The 22390-nt window shown below is 37.8% G+C and overlaps 1 protein-coding gene across 1 annotated transcript; it reads left to right on the forward strand.

The window, feature by feature from the left end:
• Positions 1-354: 354 nt before the first annotated feature.
• On the forward strand, positions 355-22152 carry C13H21orf91 (chromosome 13 C21orf91 homolog). The gene is made up of 5 exons (XM_049785506.1): positions 355-439; positions 956-1089; positions 18421-18933; positions 20168-20230; positions 21826-22152. Coding segments are annotated over exons 1-5 (879 nt in total). The 5' UTR covers positions 355-437; the 3' UTR covers positions 21993-22152.
• The last annotated feature ends 238 nt before the right edge of the window (positions 22153-22390 follow it).

Raw genomic sequence — 22390 nt, forward strand, 5'->3', positions numbered from 1 at the left:
CCAGGCCGCCGTCCCGTCGTCGTCGGGGCGCTTCTTGCTGGGGCATCGTGATTCCAAGGGGCTGCACCCCGACTTGGCGTTAACGTCTCCCCCGCGGTTTCCCCACAGTGAAGTTCACCCCAAGGCGTCCCGCCCGCCCCGGAGGAGACAGACTGACAGACGGCGTTGGAACCCTCTCTTTTCTTTTCAGTTGTCGGGGTGCGCGAGAGATCCCCCCTTTTTTCTCTCCTCACCACGAAACAAAACTTAACCGGGACAGCCAGCCCCCCTCTTCTCTCTCTCTCTCCTCTCTTTTGCTTTCCTCTAAAGGCAAATTCAATTAATTCATGGCTCCCTTTCCTTTCTAGCTTCTTCATCCAGATGGAGCCAAGTGAGGTTCCTTGAGAGCAGAGTTCTCCAGACGGGACTCACCCCATTTTTTTTGCTAAGAGAGTGAGATGTGAGTATTGATTGGTAAAAATGTATTCTCTGCCTTGAGAACTCAAGCTGTCAGATTTTTTTTTAACAAGACAGCATGGGGGGAGCACAGGATGTTTTAATAAACTCATGACTCATATTTTTAATTGATAGGGGAAATGGGATTTTTTTTCCCTTTAGTTGCCCCACTTCCCAAACCTGAGCAGCCCTCTCTTCTGGTATGGCCCCAAAACTAAACAAAAAAAGAAAGAGAAGAAAAAGACGGAGTTTAGGGCGCGGGAGGTACCCAGGTTGAGTGTCACCTACTTGGAAACTTTACGATTTTCCTGGCTCTGAGTCAAGGGGGACAATAAAAAGTGGGGTGTTGGGCGGATGAGGACTTGTTGGCTTGCAGTTCTGCTCTTGGGAGCCAAAGCATCCCTTTCTCAAAGATTCTCTTGCAAGTTCCTTCGTGTTGCCTGCAAGGTGCTTGCTGAGCCAGCCTGACTTTATTCATTTATTTTATTTTTCTTCCCTTTTTCTTGTGTGTCTTGCCCAGGGGCACTATGAACGAAGAAGAGCAGTTTGTGAACATTGATTTGAACGATGACAACGTCTGCAGTATCTGTAAGCTGGGAACGGAAAAAGAGACCCTCTCCTTCTGCCACGTTTGTTTTGAGCTGAATATTGAGGGTAAGTAAGGGGAGGTGCTGCTGTCTGGTACCAGCCTTCTGTGTCTAGGGCAGGAACACACTGGATGCTGGATGGATGCAGCTGCCGGGCCTTAAGTGGGCTCCCCACTTCACGAGGCAGAGCTCTTGGATTTGGTTGAATGGTTGGAAATTGGGCCAAGTACGAAATGTGGGGCGGAATGAAAGCGAAGGGTTTCTGAAGGAATCCAAGCTAAAGTTAGCATAGCCAGGGAATTTTGAAGAGTGATTTATTTATTTATTTTGGAAACTGACAGTACTCACCCCATTTTTGCTAAGAGAGTGAGATGTGAGTATTGATTGGTAAAATCTATTTTCTGCCTGGAGAACTCAAGTTGTCAGATTTTTAACAAGACAGCATGGAGGGAGCACAGAGGATGTTTAAATAAACTCATGACTAATTTTTTTTTAATTGATAGGGGAAATGTGCTTTTTTTTTCTTTAGTCTCCATGCCTAGTACCTCACTAAGGAGCTATGCTGTCTTATCTAAAAAACTATTTGTTTTTTAATTTTTAATCCCTCTTAGGTGACATTTACCTATCTATTTTAATATTCAAAACTAAAAGGATTTTTAAAATGTTGATTTGTTGGGGTCAGAGCAGGTAGGGTGCTTACTTTGCACGCTTTTGGGGGGTTCTTGGGGGGGTTATTTGGTTGGTTGGTTGGTTGGTTGGTTTTTGGGTCACACCCTTCAGCTCTCAGGGGTTACTCCTGCCTCTGTGCTTAGAAATCACTCCTGGCAGGCATGGGGAACTACAGGGGATGCCGAGATTCGAATCACTGTCCATGCTGCATGCAAGACAAATGCCCTACAACTGTGCTATCTTCCCCCCCCCCCCCCCGCACGCATTTGGCTTGGGTTCAAACTTTAGCATTCCATGTGGTCCCTGTATGTAGAGCCAGGAATTTCTCCTGAGCATCACTGGTTGTAGCCCCCAAACCAAAAGATGAATAAATGTTTCTTTGTCACATTTTTAACGTATAAAAAGTTTTCTAAATCTTTTTTAAAAAATTGTTGCTGAAAATTTGTATTTGCTCCAAAGACATCTTAATGTTGATATTCTCATTATAAAACTCTTCATTTGGACAGCTGGTTTGGGTTTGGTTTTGTTTGAGGACCCTTGAAGCTGTGCTCAGTGCTTATTCCTGGTTTTGTGCTCAGGAGAGCTTTGGGAACCGTAGTGGTGCATTGGATTGATCCCCCAGTGGACCATATATACTGGCAGGGCCCTCTCTACAGTACTTTCTCTCTGGCCCAAACATTGTTAATTATGAGTTAGCCTTGAAAAGAATAATCTCGTGATTCAAAAAAAATTTTTGCTGTTGAATTTTAAAGTGTTCCTTATCTGTAGAGCTAGTTTGGTAGAACTTCAGATTTTGCAGTTTTTGTTTGTTTGTTTATTCTTTAGTTTTATTCACTAGTTTTATTCTTTTTCCCAGGTTGTATATGTGCAGTTTAAATTGTCTTTTTTCCTGTTTCCTAAGTAAAAAATGTTCATATTATGGAAAATAAATGAATTAGAATTTTCTACCATGAGGTTTCTTGTTCGAACTTAAGGTTCAAAATTATTATAGACATCAAATTAATGTTTATAGTACATAATAAAATTAAGCTTTAAATAGAAAACTTAACACAGTAGAGTTAATTATATGTCATTCATCTTTTATGATAATACTGCTTACGACAATTTTGCCATTATATGGCCCAGAAGAATTATAGTTGCTAAATATAGATAATTGAGGAAGATCATCGATTTTCTCTGGGTTATATAAATTCTATATAGCACTAGCTTTAAGATTTTAGAAGTATTTCAACTTAAGAATTATTCTTCTGCAACCTTTAAATTACAAAAGTTAATAGTTATGGTAGAATGAAATACCTCAATTCATGTTATTTTGAAATAGAGTTGACCCTGGGTATTTTTTATCTGTTGTGCATTTTTTTCTTTATATATTGTATATTCCCTCAATATTTCAGTTTGGCATTGGAAAATTCCCAGCCCACATCTGTATTTCATAGTAAAAGAAATTTTTCATGTAGTTAGACTACTTGGGCTATATACTAAGAACATTGTGCAAGCACTCTTTCTAGGAATAGTTTATTTAAGTCAAAAATAAGTTTAGGATGCCTACTATCCTCCTTTTTTTTGTTTGTTTTGTTGTTGTTTTGTTTTGGGAACACTCCCAGTGGCACTCAGACATTATTCCTGTCTCTGTGCTCAGAAGTCACTCCTGGCACTTATGGCTCAGGGGACCATACAGGATGCCAGAGTTTGAACCAAGTCAGCTACATGCAAGGCAAATGCCCTAGCCGCTGCACTATCGCTCCAGTCCTCATCCTCCATTTTAACGGAGATAGAATCAATTTTTTTCAGACCTCAAAAATGCACTTTAAAGTCTCACCATCATAAAAGACAAAATTGGGCTTCAAAGCCTGGAGAACTTGTAGTATACTTGTTGTGGTATACCTTAACTTTATTAATCTACTATCTCTACTTTTCATTGATAGGGCTAAGATAGAAACCTGTTTTTCTATATTTTAAGAATTCCAAATTCTTGCTTTTTGGTCAGCCAAGACTAACCAAAACTAACCAGTCTAACCAAGACTTCCTACTAAATGAGTAGTAGTGCATACGCCATTATACAAATTTGCTGCTTGGAGCTGGGGAGATGATATAGAGATTAGGAATACAGAATTTGCACACAGCTAACCTAGGTTCAATATACCACACAGTGTCCCCCTCCCCACATGCTCTGCTCCTTCATATCAGTGTGGCCCTGGTAGTTCCTGTCACTGTAAAACCAAAGTAGCACCACATCCTTGAGCTTTAGGATCAGCCATGCTGGCTCAGTGAGCCAAGAATCACCTTAAGTAGACCCTGAGCACCATTGAGGAAGTGTACTGACTGACCCTCCTCTCCAGACAGAGACCACACTCTGTGGAGGGGAAAAAAGGTAAATTGACACAGATTTACTGCAGAAACCTAAACTTTCATGATTCTCATAATCATGTTTCTAGCCATTTTTCCCGCCTCTCTTTCCCACGCCTTCTTTTTTAGGTTGTTTTATTGTTATAAAGTGGGATACTTTGTTATATTTTGTTATATTGTTATATGTGTGTTTTATATATATATATATATATATATATATATATATATATATATATATACACTTTGTTATATATATATTGTTAAAGTGGAATATATTGTTATAAAGTGGGATACAGATACTTGGTTGATATATACTTTGTTATATTTTGTTATATTGTTATTTATATATATATATATTATATATACTTTAATGTGCTCACTGGGGTCACAGGTCAGACTCAGTGCTCTGGAAATGGTACACTTTTCTGTTGCACCATTGACCCCAAGAGACTGTGTTAGGCTCGAACTCAGCCATAGGCTTGCAGGCTCTTCAACGCTCTCACTCAGCCACTCGCTCACCTGTCTCCTGGCCCTTAGCCCTTTGAATGTGCCTTTTAATTAACTCCTCCTCATTCCATTGAGGATAGACACAGATCCCTTGGGTACCATCTTTCCAAACATCTATCTACATTTGGGAGCACAGACTCAGTCCTCCACTGAAAGGGTCCTTCATTGTTGAAGGAGTGGGTGGTCTTTAAAAGGCAAAAGCTGGGGGGCCGGAGAGATAGCACAGCGGTAAAGTGTTTGCCTTGCATGCAGAAGGATGATGGTTTGAATCCCAGCACCCCATATGGTCCCCCAAGCCTGCCAGGGGCAATTTCTGAGCATAGTGTCAGAAGTAAGCCCTGAGCACTGCCAGGTGTGACCCAAAAACCAACCAAACAAACAAACAAAAAGCAAAAGCTACTCATAGTTTGAATTAAAACTTACGTTATATACCCTAGAAGCATTTCATATACATATATATATGTATGTATGTATGTATATATATATATATATTGGTTTTTGGGTCACACCCGGCAGTGCTCAGGGGTTACTCCTGGCTCTATGCTCAGAAATCGCTCCTGGCAGGCTCAGGGGAGTGTATGGGTTGCTGGAACTTGAACCACCAACGTTCTGCATGCAAGGCAAATGCTTTACCTCCATGCTATCTCTCTGGCCCCCAGCATTTCATATTTTTAAAACCAATTAAATCTTTGAGAAAAAATTTTTTAGAATTGGGTTTTTACTATCTGATGCTCTCCTCTCTGGGAATTGAATATTCTTAAATATTTGTGCTAGAGTATATATGGACTAGAGCATTATAGCCATTTGAATTTGGTTTTTGAAGATTATTGTATAAGATGGGAGGAAATGAGAATCCCAAATATAGCAGAATTTCAATTTTTATCAGAACATGCTTTTTTTCTTAAATGAGGAAAAATATAATAATAATTGCTGGAAGAATAATTCAGTGTATTATTTGTTTTTATTTTTTTAACCCCCTACCTGTTTCTCAACACACTGTCATAGAAATGTTGGCGTCTGAAAAGGACTAACCGGTGACATTTACTTTGGTAGTGTGGTGTGGCTTTTCATAGTATGTTATCTGGTTTCTCAGTTTAGTGATTACTAGGTTTGCTAGAAGGTGTTCTATTCTGTTTTTATAATAGGAGGATAATAAATGATCCTTTTATAGAATAACAGGCTAGTTTTGAATTCTCACATTTGCAGTAAATATTTTATGCCGCTTGAATTGTTATGTTTGATCAGCTAGTCTCTTGTTTAAAAGCTGTGTGCATTAGTGACATGAAAACAGAAAGAATAACAAAAGACAGTCTTATATTTGTAGAGATTTTGTATTCTGAGCATGATCTTAAGTTGTGTTTTTTGTAACTTTACAGAATCAGAGATAAAGAGATGCAAACATTTTAGAAACTCAAGTGATAGATGATACATTTCATGAACTTAAGAATTTTCACTTTGAGGACTCATCTTTTAAAGTGTTAAGAAAGTCTTACATAGGGGCCGGGCGGTGGCGCTGGAGGTAAGGTGCCTGCCTTACCTGCGCTAGCATAGGGCGGACCGCGGTTCGATCCCCCGGCGTCCCATATGGTCCCCCAAGAAGCCAGGAGCAACTTCTGAGCGCATAGCCAGGAGTAACCCCTGAGCGTCACAGGGTGTGGCCCAAAAAACCAAAAAAAAAAAAAAAAAAAAAAAAAAAAGAAAGTCTTACATCTATGATTCAGTATTAGAAAAATTTGTTTATGCCAGAACTCGGTGATAAATACATAAACTTTCTAATATTTTTGGCCTGTCTCTGGCCCTAAATGTATAAACTTTATAGTGTGTGTATTCAAATGCTCATCCTTGTGCTAAAAACTTCTTTTACTAAAGTTACTCAGTGACCAAGTTACTATCACTCCCTAAGCCATTGTGAATGAGAGGATAGCCTGGGGTGATGAGGGGCCAGTAATGAAAGTTGATTATAATTAACCAGTTTAGAAATGACACTAGAGGGGACAGCTGTCCTGAGAGCTCCAGACTGTTTCTTTCTGCTCTTTGCTTTCATTTATGCTCAAGGACTGTGTAGGTAATTTCTTGAAGCACTTCCATCTCCTTTGTTAATTGGCTTTGTTTTCTAGAAAGAAACAAACGTTCATAAAACTGGATCAATTTCTATTATGCCAAGTGAAGTTTTTCTGTGTAAGTTCTTCCTGCTCATTACTTATTGTTTCTCTGAGTGCTCTCAATGCATCCTGTCTTGGACTTCAGCCTCCCTTAATTTGTTGATCTTTCCAGGAACTTTTCTAGGAAGAGACACAGATTCAAATTCGTTTAATTATCATCCCATCAAGAACACTCTGCAGATGTTTTCTCTTGATAAGGCACTGGTGAATCCAGTGACTGATTTTAACTTCATTCTTCCATGATTCTCTTTGACCAAAACACTTTACATGTTGGTAATCAAGAAGTAAATTGAAGCATAGTATCCATTTAGTTAAGTCAAGAGGGACAGAAGGATGGTACATGAGGTAAAATGCTTCATATGTGGCCTACCTAGGTTTGATCCCCAACAACCGATCTGGTCCTTCAGGCACCACCAGGAGTGATCCTTTGTGATGCCTTTATCTGTCTGTCTTTCTCCCCCTTACTCTAACCTCTCACTTCTCTATACTAACTAGCAGATTTCTTCTTGCTTTCCTGTGTGTGCCAGGACATTAACAGACATCTTATATAGCTCTTAAATTAGCTCTTAAATATTTCATAATACACATTCCATAAGTATGTGAATTTGTTCACTTACACGTATATAGTCAGCAGTGGTACAGTCTGTACACAGTAAAAACTAAATATGACGGATGAATCCATCAAAAGGAGGCTTTGGAAAATTGTCTCTCCATTGTTTCTCTATTAGACTTGCCCAAAGTAACACTTCCCTGTTTTTCTACCCTTCCACAGAATTTCAGATCTATTTTTGTATTAACATAAAATTTTATAAATCTTATTAATGTAAGAACTATATTAATTTCAGAAGAAAAGTAGAGCACCAGTAATTAGTGACATCTGGTTATCTTTTTCAAGTAAAAGAAAAAGAAACTCTTATATTTCTCCATAAACAAAAGCAAAATGATTTTCAGAGGACACTACGTAGAAAGGGAATTGGTAGGTTCATGGAGTAAACTTCAACTCTCCAGACATCCCAAAATACTGATATGCACTCTTAACTGCCCTTTCGGCATTTAGTGACCCTGAGTGCTTTTGAAATTAGTGATAAAAGTCTATCAAGAAATTTAAAGTTAAAAACAAAGCAGAATTTATTGTCCAAAATGTCTTAATCAATAAGAACATAAATTATGGATAAAAGTGATGTATCAGAATACATAAAAAGACATTCTGGCACAGATTCATCATTCACTCATTCTAATGCCTGAATAAAGATGAAAGGAAATGTTTTGTGAACTGTATGGAAATACAGTTCTAAATTGAAAATCTAGATTGAAAAATCATTAATGCTTTGAAAGATACTAGGTCAAGAATTTCTCAGTAAATGGAACAAGGTTTATGCTTGAAAAATAATTTATAATAGCTACTGAAGGGTTGATGAAGAGAGTTCAGCTAATCAGAAATAAAAGGTAATTTTGTCATGTACAAAATAATACTGTGTGAAAATAAAAGAAGATAAAAATAGTATCATCTCTCTATCTTGGAGGAAATAAAATGCCACTCTTCTTGTTAGAAGTTAGAGTTAATCTAAGTTTAAAGAGTTTACCAGTTTAAAAATGTGCTATTTGCTGTTGCATACAATATTTTACTTTTTGTTGTTGTTGTTATCAGTGGAGGGAGGATTTTCTTTGGGGCTGGGAAGAGCAGAGATGAAATACTGAATTTCACTTTTAGAACCGTCATGTTAATTAACACTATGCACACACAAAAAATTAGAATATAGTAATGCCTTTTTTAGAACTATTTGCAAAGGTGGGGAAAAACAAGTAGAATATTGGGTGAGTTGGATTTTTGCTTTTTATTGTAAAAGATTATTTATGCCATTAAAATTATACTCTGAATTTGAAATATTTTAATGTATTGGAACACACTTTAGGTTTTTATATTCTCTGTTACTGGGAGTTTAGTAGTCCATATTTATAAGAAATGGAAAGGTTCCATCGATATTTTCTTTTCCTTGTAGTGCCTTATACTAACATAATCAGTTACAAACAGATTACACTGATATTGGTAGTCCCATCACAATGTAGTAATTGGCAGGATTTGAGCCATACCCAGTGATACTCAAGGCTTATTCATAGCTCAGCACTCAAGAATCATTCCTGGCAATGCTCTGGGGACTACATGTGTTGCCAGGGATCGAACTTCAATAGCATGCAAGGTAAGGGCCCTACCTACTGTACTACACTCTGCCCTCACAGTGTAGTAATTTTAGTTAATTTAATCTAGCGCCTTGACAAATCACCCAGGTTTGGAATGCTAATGAGACCAGTGGCCACTCATAGGCAGCAGAGATAGAGTGTGTGTCCATCATCACAGAAAGGTTTTCTTGGTATTGCTGATTAGAAGACAGCTAAATTAGGGAGTAGAATTGAGGATGAATTGTTATTTATTTGCAGTTGAGAGTAATAAACAGTTATGTAGGTGTGTTTCCCTAATTTTTCCAACTGTTAAAATGAAAAAATATAATTCACACAGAGGTTTTCTATTTCACAAGTCATTTGCAATTTGTAGATCTACCAGTAAACAGTTCAGTTCCACCGTGACTTCGCTGGGCATTTTATTTTTATATTTATCATTAATGTATCATTGACTCTGAGGGCTCTACTTCCTGAAATTTGTCCAGACAGTTCATTTACTGGATTAAGCTGCTTTGATTAATGGTCTTAATCCTCCTCAGCTCAGCGTGCACTAAAACTTTAAATGAAATAAACATCACTGAGCTGAAATCTGTTGTCTAAAGACCACCTGTTGGTGTGTCTTTCTTTAGGGCCACGATTCTCAGAATATGGGAAAGCAAGTCACCAACTCCATCTGTATGTTCGTTTGCCAATAATTCCATCTGTTGCCCAATGCAGAGATAAGCAGTTACCTACTATTACTTTAAAAGTAGTATATTAGAGACAGAACATAGACAGACACCTTGCAACTTCTGAGTTAGCTAAAGAGAACTCTGTTTCTCACAAATTCACCAAAATATAGAAATACCAATAAAATTTTCTGAAAAGTGAAAGAACTCACGAATTGTGAGAAGCAGGCAGTGCTCTGATTTTCCATTCTTGCCTGCCTTTCTTGGTTTAATCACTGACTTCCAACTCCAGTCAGTGATGAGATAGACAGTTTGAGCATTCATTCACTGATTGGCTAGGGTTTAGCAATAGATACGTTGATAATAACATTGTGCTCTATGGTGTGGTGGGTGTTGGCTTGCTTATCAAATGCAGAATCGTCTAGTATAGAAACTTTCACAGGACCTACAGGCAGTGTTTACACAAAGCATTCCAGACAGTCCATTGTCGGTCAATACACAGTCTAAATATAGTACATGCCCCACTAACTGATAGGAGTGAGCCTGTAATACTGTAGATACCTACATAATCGCAGAGACAGTGATGAATTTAGCACTTGCCCTATTTTTATACCATAGGTAGTTGCTTCTCATGCAAGCATCTTGATGCCAGATCTTCTGGTTTGGTTCTTAGGTCAAGAAACTGAAACTGTAAGAGGATCTGTTGTATTTTTTTATCCTTATGACATACTTGTAGGCTAAGCAGAGCTTGTCTGCAGGATGGCTTCAGACAAGGCAGTAGATCTGCCACTTGATTTACAGATTGAGTTTTTTTTTAACAAATGGGAATCTAATTCTGATTCTCAAAACCAACTGACATCTTAATCCTTTTCAGCCTGTATCTTAGTATACAAAGGTTAGCTGTCCTCCCTCTTTTTGGAGGGTTGGGCCACACCTACTTGTTCTTACTGTGTTAGGGATCATTTCTTAGGGCTCATTGTTAGAGAGACTATATACAGTGCCAGGGATCAAACCCAGGTTTGATCAAACCACTTGCAAACACCCTACCCATGGTACTATCTCTTCAACCACAGCTATCCTGCCCTTTGTTGTTTTTATTTTGGGGACAGGGGTATACGTGGTAATGCTTAGAGGTTAAGCCTGGCTTTGCCCTAGGAAACACTACTGGAAAGATGCTCGGGAGCTATATGGGAAGCCAGGAATCAAACCATGGTCAGCCACTTACAAGAAAAGCACCTTACCCGCTGTACTATATCTCTGGCCCCCTATCCTACCATTTTTATAGTTCATACTTTTAAAGTAGCACATGAATGCATCTTACTGTGGCAGTGTACAAGCATTCTGGGACTGACTTTTTTTCTTAGCACCTGGGATAAGATCATAGCAAGTAAAGCACTTGAACTCTTGGTCAGTTCCTAAAGCGGGGCAAAATGTGAGCTTCTATTTTAAAAAATAAAATGATTTTTGAAAATATTGGTCTACAAAAACTGGAGCTAGAGAGAAGAGGGAGGACATTGAGCAGTGATACACTGTGGTCATACTAGTGGAGGGTATGGTGTTGGAACATAACATATCCACTATCATTAATAGTATTCTAAGTCACAGTGCCTCAAAGAAAACATTTTAATTTTGACACAGAACTTTGTGAATTAGTTGCACAAATGTTGGTTATTTTGAAGGCAATATGTTTCAATTTTCTCACAGAATGTTCACAATCTGGAAATTAAATCATAACTAAATTTTCTTACCTGATTTAAATATTAAACATTTAAGCCCACCATTTGGAACACGATAAGGCCAGTTTTGTAATCCTGTTTTAAGCTAAAATTGAACTACTTGCCCTGTTAAAAGCTTGCCAACAATATTACTGATGTGGTAGTGTGTGTTATAGCTTTCCATGCAACGACTAGTAATTTTATATTTATTCTATCCACGGAACACCATATTCTATGACGCTATATCATTAAGGAGAAATTAAGTCTGTTCATCAAATTCAAGAAGGTCTCAATTTCAAAGTAAACATACATAAGATAGTCAGCTGATATGACTCAAGAGAATGTGAGGTTTAAAACCAAGCAGCATCAGTGTGGTCGGCTGAGATACAGTACTATTGCCAGGACCAGCTATTGAGCCATGAGCGGAAAGATTACTTAGCTTACCTCCTTACCACCAAACCAGAACCAAATCCTTCGGGATTGCAAGGGCATAAAAAGCCTGGTATAATGGGATGTGGGTAATTAAGTAATTTCATCTCAAGGGGGACTTTATAAATAAAACATGGGAATTTCACTGCATTGTCACCACATAATCATCACACCCCATTTTGAAGAAATACCAGCACAGTGTAAAGTTTTCATATAATGGCTGTACCCTGCTTATTGCAAAATAGTTTGGCCTAAAATCTGATTATGCAGAAAAGGGTGGGAGGTAGCATGCCAGGTGTGTCAGTGAGAGGGAAAATTTCAGATGGTAGAAGAAAACTCAATAAACGTGAGAAAGGGGGCTGGAGCCATAGTACAGTAGGTAGGGTCTTGCATGTGGCCAATGTGAGTTCAATACTCAGCATCTCGTATTGTCCCGTAATTATTGCCATGAGTAATTCCTGAGTGCAGAGCCAGGATTAACTCCAGAACATCTCTGTTTGTGTCCCAAAAACAACGAGAAGTGAAAAAAGATGGTATGACCTGGTGGTTGAGTATGACTCAATTCTGGTAGTTGAGTATGACCTCTGGCTTCACAAAAAAATAAGTAGATCTTAGGAAAAGGTAAAGAAATCAAATTGCTGATCACACAGAGATATACTGTTTCTATTTTAGTTTCCAAGTGTCCTCAGAAAGAAACTGGTGCTTTAAAAAAGTTTAAACAAGTTTTTAAAAAGTTAAAATTGTCAATAGTCTTAGTTCTCTGACAGTGACCTCATGGGTCCCAAATTTACATGGACCTCTTTCCAGTAACTTTTAAAGTTTTCACATCACTTAGAATGCCAATTACTTAGCTCTCCACAACTTTTATTAGTAAAAGAATTGTAATGGAACATTTTTTATTTTGGTGTTTTGTTTTCAGACCACACCCAGTGACGCTCAGGGGTTACTCCTGGCTATGTGCTCAGAAATTGCTCCTGACTTGGGGACCATATGGGACGCCAGGAAGATCAAACCACAATCCATCCTAAGTTAAATTGTGCAAGGCAGATGCCTACCACTTGTGCCACTGGCCCAGAGCTTTTTTTAACTGGTCTAGGAGTACCTTGGGGCCATACAAGCAGGATAGCAGGGTAGAACGCTTCCCTTGCATGTGGCAGATTTATTTTTGGCTGTATCACCATGATATAGTTCTCTGATCCCTGAGCACTGCTTTGGTGTGGCCCCAAAACAAAGCAAAATTTTAAATACAAATTTCTTGTAACTCAGCTTTTCAAAAATAATATCTCATCAAAAAGAAAAATAAATATCAATTCATTGAATCCCATTTAGATACATTCCCTCTGGAAACCACTGAGGATGCAGGTTGGTACTCAGAGCTGTTTACTCTTGGCAAAGGTGATTAAAATGGAAATATTCCTTGGAAAGCTCACTGGGGTCTCCATAATAATATTGGTTGTTTCTCTTTCTTAGATTAATTCAAGTTGATGAAGTGGAAAAGTAATCAAGAACTTATAAAATGGTATATATAGTGGGCTACTTGCATTCTTTTCTAGATTGTAATTGGTTCGAATATGTGAGGGAGCCAGTGTTTTTATTTTTCTTTAATTTTGTTTCCTTTACCATTGAATGGGTTATTTGAAGTATGTTTATAAAATGAATATTTTCTAATTAAACTTAAAACTTCAATGACATTTAAAATTTTTAGTGAACAGATTAGTATGAGGTACAGATCTGAATGAATAAACTAGCTTACACATAGGAACAACCTTACATAGTTAACAAGTTTGTTAAAAAAAAACACACATAATTGAATTGAAGTTTCTGATTTGTTTGGCAGATAGAATACTATAGGAATACCATCCTTCATTAACTATGGCTCATTGATTCTCCAGGCTCATAATCAGACTAATGATCCCTTAAGCTATATTAAATACAAGAATAGTTCCACTGGTCAGTGTTTTAATTAATCTCTGAACAGTCTGGCAGAACTACTTATCCTAGTTTCCTTGCTAGGCTAGTTGAAAATACATTTCAGTAGATATTGAATAAGAACTGGTCATTGGGATTGAAATAGTTTAAATTTTCCTTGACTCTTGGAGCTACTTTTTCTTGAGTACTTGCTCTGTAAGAGGCCCTGACGCAAAGAATGCATGTAGAACAGGATGCATTTTTTTCAGGAGGACCCAACTTCTAGCAGAATGAGACCAGTAAAAGGGCAATTTTTAAATCAATTGTGATTAATTCAAAGTATTGTTTCTTATAGGAATTGGGGATTTAAGTGGTGATTGATGATGCAGATGATGTAGAGGTAGTAGTAATGGAGGGAAATATAAGCACTAGATTTTATTGGGGGGCAGGAGGAAATAATGAAAATGAAAATAAAACATCTTCCATTGTTGTGGGTGAGGAAATGGAAGAGTTTTCAATCATAGCACCCAGGGGTCAATGGCCAATATATTCAGAACATTTTGCTGTAATCTTTTTTGCATTGCCCTTTTTTGTTTGTTTGTTTGTTTGTTTTTGTTTTGGGGCCACAGCTGGCACTCAGGTAAAGTTACTTCTGGCTCTGTGCTCAGGGGAACCATCTGGAACGCAGGGGATTGAACCCAGGTCCATCCTGGATCAGCAGCGTGCAAGTCAAATGCCCTACCACTGTGTTATTGCTCTGGCCCCTTTTTCCTTGCTTTTGATATGCAATTTTTCTCCTGAGTGCACGAAAAAAATTGAAATTTATTTTGCATGTATGTGTTTGTACAGAAGATTGGGTATTAGAGTTCTCTGTTTTTCTCTTCATCTCAACAGACAACTTATACACATGAAATTGTGTACATTACTAAGTTTATAGCACTTATTTTGAAATTTAAACAATTTAAAAGAAAAATTATTTTTAGAATTTTTTTCACAAATTACCAAGCAATGTCATTGCTTAAGAGCTGACAATATTCTAGGTTATTCTTTTTTGTTTTATTTTTTGGGCCATACCCAATGACGCTCAGGGGTTACTCCTGGCTATGCACTCAGAAATCACTCCTGGCTTGGGAGACTATATGGGACACTGGGGGATCGAACCAAGGTCCATCCTAGGTCAGCCGTGTGCAAGGCAAAACTTCCTACTGCTGCGCCACTGCTCCTTAGATTATTCTTAATGTTGACCAGCTGTATATCACCTTTTGGGGTTCATCAGGAAATCTAATCTTTTTTGCCCCATTTTTACTTAATCTGAGGGTTTATAATACTGTTCATCGTACTTTGCATGTTTGCATCATTCCAATAGCATGCCCATCATCATTGGGAACCTGCTTAATCTTTGAATAACAGTTTCTGAAGTTCCTAAATGAATACCAAAATGTTAGGAGCAAAAATTAATGAATTTTCTTATAATGATTTAGAGAACTTTTATGTTTCAAGGAATTTCATCTAGACTGAAAGGGAAGCTTATAATGTGGCCTGTTTCTGTTTCATATTCTAATCTAATATGCAATTAGGGAGATTGGCTTGCCAGCTCTTGGCAGTAGGACCTAAAAGTACAGAGAGAAGGAAGCACTTTTAATAAATTTACCAAGGTTAGTAAAATAACCAAGTTAAAAATTCTCTCACCTGCCTGTAGCCTGGAACTTGTGTTTTATTTGATCTCTTGTACTATCATTTAAAAAAAATTTAGTTGAATCACCATGAAGTGCAGTTATTGATAATTGAGTTTTAGACATACAATATTACAACACCAATCCCTTAACCAGTGCCCATTTCCACCAGTGTCCCCAGTTCCCCTCCCAACTACCCACAGTCTGCCTCTATCACAGGCACTCTTTTTTATATTTTGAAGGGACTATTGTTACAGTAACAGTACTGTTAGTGATAGAGTATTATGTTTGTCTTATGATAGACACATTCAATTAAACATAATATACCACTAGGTATGGTATAAACATATACCATATACAATTAATACTGTAATCAGCTTACTGTAGTTTCTAATAAGCAAACTTTGTAAGCTTCCTTTCTGTGTAATTTTAGTATTTTGGTTTTGTTTTGCGGCATCACCAAGTGGTGCTCAAAGATCACTACTGGCAGACTCAGGGGACTATATAGGGTACTGGGAATTGAACCCGGGTCAGTCACATGCAAGGCAAATGCCCTATCCAGTATACTCCAGTGTACTATCATTCTTTTAAAGGCCTTACATTTTAAAGGTGTGTGTATTCTGCTAGCAAATTGAGTTTTGAGGATTTTTTTTTTCCATTTAGATGTCTTAACTAACTTTACTAGAAAACTGACTTTGTCAAATAATAACTTACATAATAAAAGTAAAATAATACACACAGTTGCAGTACAAGGTGCAAAATGGTAAATAAAAATGTGTGTAGTTCTGTGTGAGCTTATTTTTGTGCTCAGTAGAAGAAACCAGACTGAAATGGGAGATTACCTTGCAGTGGCACTTGTATGAACAGCACATGTATGAAGCTATTCGTATTCAGATGTCACTCAGCTTCCTTTGTGAGGGAACTGATAGGACTTTCAGTACTGGTTTTGGCAATATCAGTAAGTTTCATCATTGCTAGTGAATCTTTTCAGAACAGATTCATATTCTTACACCTAATTCAATGCCATTACAGTACAAGTTTGTAGTTCAGTTAAACAGTTTTGACTTTTTGATTTTGATGCCAAGAATACTTCAGAATGTAATATTTTTGTTGTGTCAGCAAACTTTTTAACTGAGTACTTAAGTAACCCTACACGTATTGTTTTCAAACCTAAGCAAATTTGAATTAGTTCCGATAGGCATTAATTTTCATTTCTACATACTGTACTCACCTTTTCTATGCAGCCATTGCTATTTGACTTTAATGTTTCTTGAACTTTGGGAAACATGTTCTTGCATTCTGTATTTTGAAGTGCATATTTGAAAATATATTCTGTGTTCTAAAAAACAGTTCACATAAACTTAACTGCTAGAAAGTTGGGAGAAAGGGGCTGCTGGAGCAATACAACAGCAGGTGTTTTCTTGCATGCCACCGACCCATATTCAATTCCTCACCATCCCTTTGGTCCCACAAACCTGTCAGAGTAATTTCTGAGTACAGTGCTGGGAGTAACCCATGAGCACTGCCAGGTATGTCCCAAAAACAAATAAAAGAAGTGGGAGCTAAGGACTGAAGGGAGAATACAGGAGTTAGGGCACTTCCCTTTCCATTTGACAATCAGCCAGTCTTATCCCTGGCACCAATGTAGTCCACCAAGCACCACCAGGGCTGATCGATCTCTCAGCAAAATCAGGAATAAAATCTGGGCATCATTGAGTGTAGCTCAAAGAAGACACCCAAAAGGTTGATATAAATGAATATTCCTGTTTATGGAGCATGCAGAACACTTGTGAGTTAATGAATTATACTGACTAGCAAATTAAATTTACTACTTTTTGTGGGGTTTTGGATTTTGGTTTTTTTTAATTTTTTGCTTGTTTTGGGCCATATTTGGCCATGCCATATAACAGGATTACTCTTGGCTCTGCCTTTATGAATTATTTCTGGTGAGCTCAGGGTACCATATAGGAATGGAGGGATTGAACCCAGATTGACCAGGTGCAAGGCAAATGCCCTACATTCTGTACTATGACTCCAGCTCCCAATGGTATGTTTTATTTTTGTTTTTGTTTTTTGGTTTTGGTGCTCTACCTGCCAGTCAGTGCTCAAGGGTTACTCCTGGCCCTGAGCTCAAAAATCACTCTTGGCATCCCATATGGATTGAACTTGTATCAGGCTCCTGCAAGGCAAATGCCCTACCTGCTGTGCTATTAATATTAACATGGCCCCCAAAGGTACATATTTTTAAGAAGATAAAATTTCCTTGACACAATTTGTAGTAAGTATAAGATAAATGTGAAGCTATTTTAAATTAGATGCTTTCAGTTTCTTTCAAAATGTAATCCAGGGCCCATGAGCTTATACAGGAGGTAAAGCTGCCATGCATGCAGCCAGCTGTAAGTCTATCCCTGGCATTCACTGTCCCCAGAGCCCTGAGCACAGAGTCAAAAATAGCTCTGAAGCCCTGTCAAGTGAGGTCCAAATAATAATCTTAATAGTTAATTGACTTTTGAGGTTTTTATATAACAGGTCTTTTTTTTTCTTTCTGCTTTATCTTATTAAAGTGGTAAGTGTACAACTAATAATTGAAGGATGTGATTTACTATTTTATTGAAAAAAATATTGAACAGTTGTCATTTAGGATTATCAATAGAGATTTTAGGGAAGTTAGTGAGAAAAGTGCCATAATATCAATTCTATAAATATAAACTATAGGGTTCAGTGATACTGGTTTGCACTCAGGAAATAGTCCTGACTGTGCTCAGGGGACTATATGCAGTGAACATAGATTAGCTGCTTGCAAGAGAAGCACCAAACGAGTATTTTATCTGTCTAGCCCATTGGTTCAGTCTTCTAGAGCACCTTTCTCACGTTTCCAGATTATGAGTGACAGATTTATATATAAAGTAGTTTATAAAAGAGATTTTGGGGGGGGGGGGCACACCCAGTGATGCTCAGGGGTTATTCCTGGCTATGCATTCAGAAATTGCTTCTGGCTTAGGGGACCAAACGGGACGCCAGGGGATTGAACCGTGGTCCATCCTAGGTCAGCGTATGCAAGGCAAATGCCCTACCGCTTGCACCATGGCTCCAGCCCTGAAAGAGATTTTTTTCAAGGCTTTTGTTTTCTCCCTTTTCTCCAGGAGTACCCAAATCAAATCTCTTGCACACAAGATCATTAAGAGGCCATAAAGACTGCTTTGAAAAATACCATTTGATTGCAAACCAGGATTGTTCCAGATCTAAGCTTTCAAAAAGTACTTACGAAGAAGTTAAAGCCATTTTGAGTAAGAAGATAAGCAGGATTGTACAATATGCACAAAATAAGGACTTGGATTCAGATTCTGAATGTTCCAAAAATACCCAGCATCACCTGTTTAACTTCAGACATAAGCCAGAAAAAAAGTTACTCCCACAGTTTGACTCCCAGGTACCAAAGTATTCTGCAAAATGGATAGATGGAAGCACAGGAAGCCTCACAAACTGCACACAAAGAATTTTGGAGCAGAGGGAAAACACAGACTTTGGGCTTCCTGATTCAGAATCCACGTTATTGTGGCCTCATGGTCCCAACCAAGCACAGCAAAAAGAAGAGACCATCTCTGATGCAGAGACTAATGTCCAGACCCACCATCCACATTACAGCAGAGAGGAACGTAAGTCAAAAGGGGAAGAGGGTAAAGGTCAGATTTCAGTCATTTTTACATGTACGTGACATGTCAGTTACTTTGATGTAGATTCATAGTCAAATTATAAATTTTATGTCAGATTCAACCCTAGTGGAAATGAGATACTTAAAACTCAACATCAGTTCCTTGGAATAGGCCAGTGGTCGGCAACCTGTGGCTCTTTACACTTTTAATTCTGTGTGCCGGGCGGCCACTCCAGGAATCAGGACTCTACTCCGAGCCTCTGTCAGTACGCGTCCTGTGTGGCTCTCAAAATAAATTTCAGTCATGGTTTTGGCAAGATTTGGCTCAGTTGAAAAAAAAGGTTGCCAACCACTGGAATAGGCCATAGTATGACCTAAGCTTTGGCATTTTACTGTCCCAGACCTTGGGGTTACATTATTGAACAGAGTGGAATCAACAAACTAAATTGAAAAGTTCAGAGTTTGTGTAGTTTTAGAACACACTCTACCAGTGGCTCACAGACATTGTCACACTGCCTATTCCCTTCAAGACTAATTGACTAGAGGTGGCATTTCGAAAGCAAACATCTGACATTTTTACCAAAGGCCAAAGGTAATGTGTGCACTTGCTTTAACGTTGGAGAAAAATGACTCATTCAGTCTGCATCTGTTTCTATGAAAACGCACAGAAACGAAGATCATTTTAAATTAACTGGTATATTTTTAAACAATTTCTTAATTCTTCATATGAATTAGCTAAGGTTACATAACTTGGTAGACAAGTGAAGTATTCTACCTACACAATACTTGAGTGGTTTTCAGGATTCGGGGTGCAGCTCACTGGTTGAGTATCTGCCTGATTTGTGAGTCCCGGGATTCAATCCCCAGGTTGAACAAGATTTAAGAATAGTGAATTTTTAATTATGGGCTGTGAATTATGTAGCACTTCTTGTTAGGCAGAATCAACTTGATGGTAACTGAATAACACTTTTTAAAAACTGAAGCAGGATAAGAAATATCAGCACACTTTCAAATGGAAAGAATTTGATGCAACTGGGATATATATTGGGAGTGACACAAAATCTTATGGGGAGCTGTGAATAGGTTTTAAATATACCCTACAAGACTTAGTGTATGAATTATATGGTGCCACTAAGAATTAAGCACAAATATTTTTAGCACTAGTATTATGCTAGTTATATAGGCAACTTGTTTTCCTAGTTTGTTGTGGTAATAATGAATATATTTTCATGTTTCAGTGAATTCGATGACTCTTGGTGAGGTAAAGCAACTGAATGCAAAGCTCCGACAGCAAATACAGGGTAAAGAATAAGTCTCCATGCTCTTTGGATATGGAAGTTTTCATTCAGAATGTTCTCTATGACAGGGAACCATAAACTTTATTTGCACCGAAATTTGGAAATGGGATTAGAATCATAGTTTAATGAGTAAGAATTGAAGAACTTCTTTAATGCAGTTGAAGACTACAAGCTGGGTTAATGCCTTTTCCTAACATTTTATTGACTGCATTCTTCTAAGCTAGGCATTATGCAATGTGTTTCCTAATAGTTCTTTCAAGCAATAGATATTGTTCCCTCTTTATTTTTGTTTTTGAACATTATGTGTAATTTCAAGCACAGAAGTATGAAGAATAGTATTGTGTACCCTTTGGCCTAACCTCACCAGCTTGATCTGCTGTGAAAAAGCATCCTTCCCTTCATCTCTGTGTGTCCTTGTACTTGCCCTCCTTATACCCATACACACAGCATGGACTATTTTGAAATCAATGCAAGACAGTATGTTGTTTTGCCTATATATGGCTCAAGAACTTAAGAGTTGGGCAAAGAGATGGTAGTAGTGGGTAAAGCCTTGCACACAGCCAACCCACATTCAGTCCCTGGCACCTCAAGTGCAGGGAACTCAAGTGCACAGCCAAGCGTAAGTCTCAGCACTACTGGGTGTATCCCAAGACCTAAAAAGAAATAAAAAATAATGTTCTTTAAAATATCTTAAATATATATCTTAAATATAGATAGATCTTAAATATAAATATTATATATACCACAACCTCATTGATGATATTTTAATGAAGTTTTATGCCATTGTTCAACATGATGTTACCAATACTAACAATACCACTTAGTATTCAAGTTTCCCAATTTTCTTTCTTTTTCTTTCCCAATGATTTCTTTTGATGAAAAAACTACTCTTTGAAGACATTTTAACTTAAAGAGATCATGCATTCAATCAGTAGCACAACCCTTCTTCAAACTAATGGTCTTTTATGACAACACCAGTGCTCAGAGTAATCATATAATAGTAATAATTGTAATAGCAATATACATTTACTAAGTATTTATTAACATGTTAGGAACTTGACTAGTATATTCTATAGTCCCCATAATAGTCCTATGAGATGCTCACTGTTATCATTAAGATGATGCGTCAGCGGAAACTAAAGCATATTTTTCCTTTCCTGAGTAGGAAGAGTAGTAAGTAGGATTCAGAAATTTAGGTAGTTTGATTCCATAGTCTCTTATTGTATTTCTAGACCTGAGAGTTAATGGACACTGGCCCTTAGGTCATTATAGATATTAGTATAGAAATATTTGGAACGGGAAAACTGTATCTGATATAACTTTAGTAACTGTTTCTGCTGTACATCTCTGACATTATTGCTTATGTAGCTTTATTTGACAAACAAAATCTTTCAGCTGGCTGTGGAAAGTATTCAGCTGCCCCAGGGAGGGGGGAGGTCCAGTGGTGGGGTTTAAAAACAGGTTTCATTGGTGTCAGATTTTCTTTTATCACTAACAGTTGTGCAGTACATTAATTTAGGTAGATTACTTGAATGCATATCATCAAATTAGCTTTACATATCCTGAAAGTAAAACTGTTATTTTTAAAATTTTTACAGAAGTTTTTGAAGAATTAACACACCAAGTGCAAGAAAAAGATTCTTTGGCCTCAGAGCTCCACGTCCGCCATGTTGCCATCGAGCAACTTCTCAAGAACTATGCCAAGTTACCGTGTCGGCAAGTGGGTCGAATAGGAATGAAGTCCCATCTACCCATAAACAACTAGACTTAATGCATAGCTCCTATGCCCTCTCACGAGTTGGTCTACCAGACATGCAGACTTGGAAGATGCTGAAGAAAGTCCTGGTCCATTATTATGTGACATTAGATAGGCCAAACTGAAAGTAGAAATTAACATCTTTGTCAAATAAAGCAGATCATTACACTCTAGTCTTCTAGGGTTAATCATTTTGGTTCTTTTGGGGAAGCTTTTTTTCCCCCATAATTGCTAAGGGGCCCTCCTTAATTTTTACCACACGTGACTACTTAAACTCATTATTACAGTGTCTCTTTATTAAGCCTTTTAATGTAATTCACCTCTCAAAAAGTAGGTCAACAAACTCCTTAGATTAGTCTGAGCTACTAAAGATAGTTTTTAAGAGGGAAAAGGAAGTCACAGCATCA

This window comes from Suncus etruscus, chromosome 13, assembly GCF_024139225.1.
Source record: "Suncus etruscus isolate mSunEtr1 chromosome 13, mSunEtr1.pri.cur, whole genome shotgun sequence".
NCBI lineage: Eukaryota > Metazoa > Chordata > Mammalia > Eulipotyphla > Soricidae > Suncus > Suncus etruscus.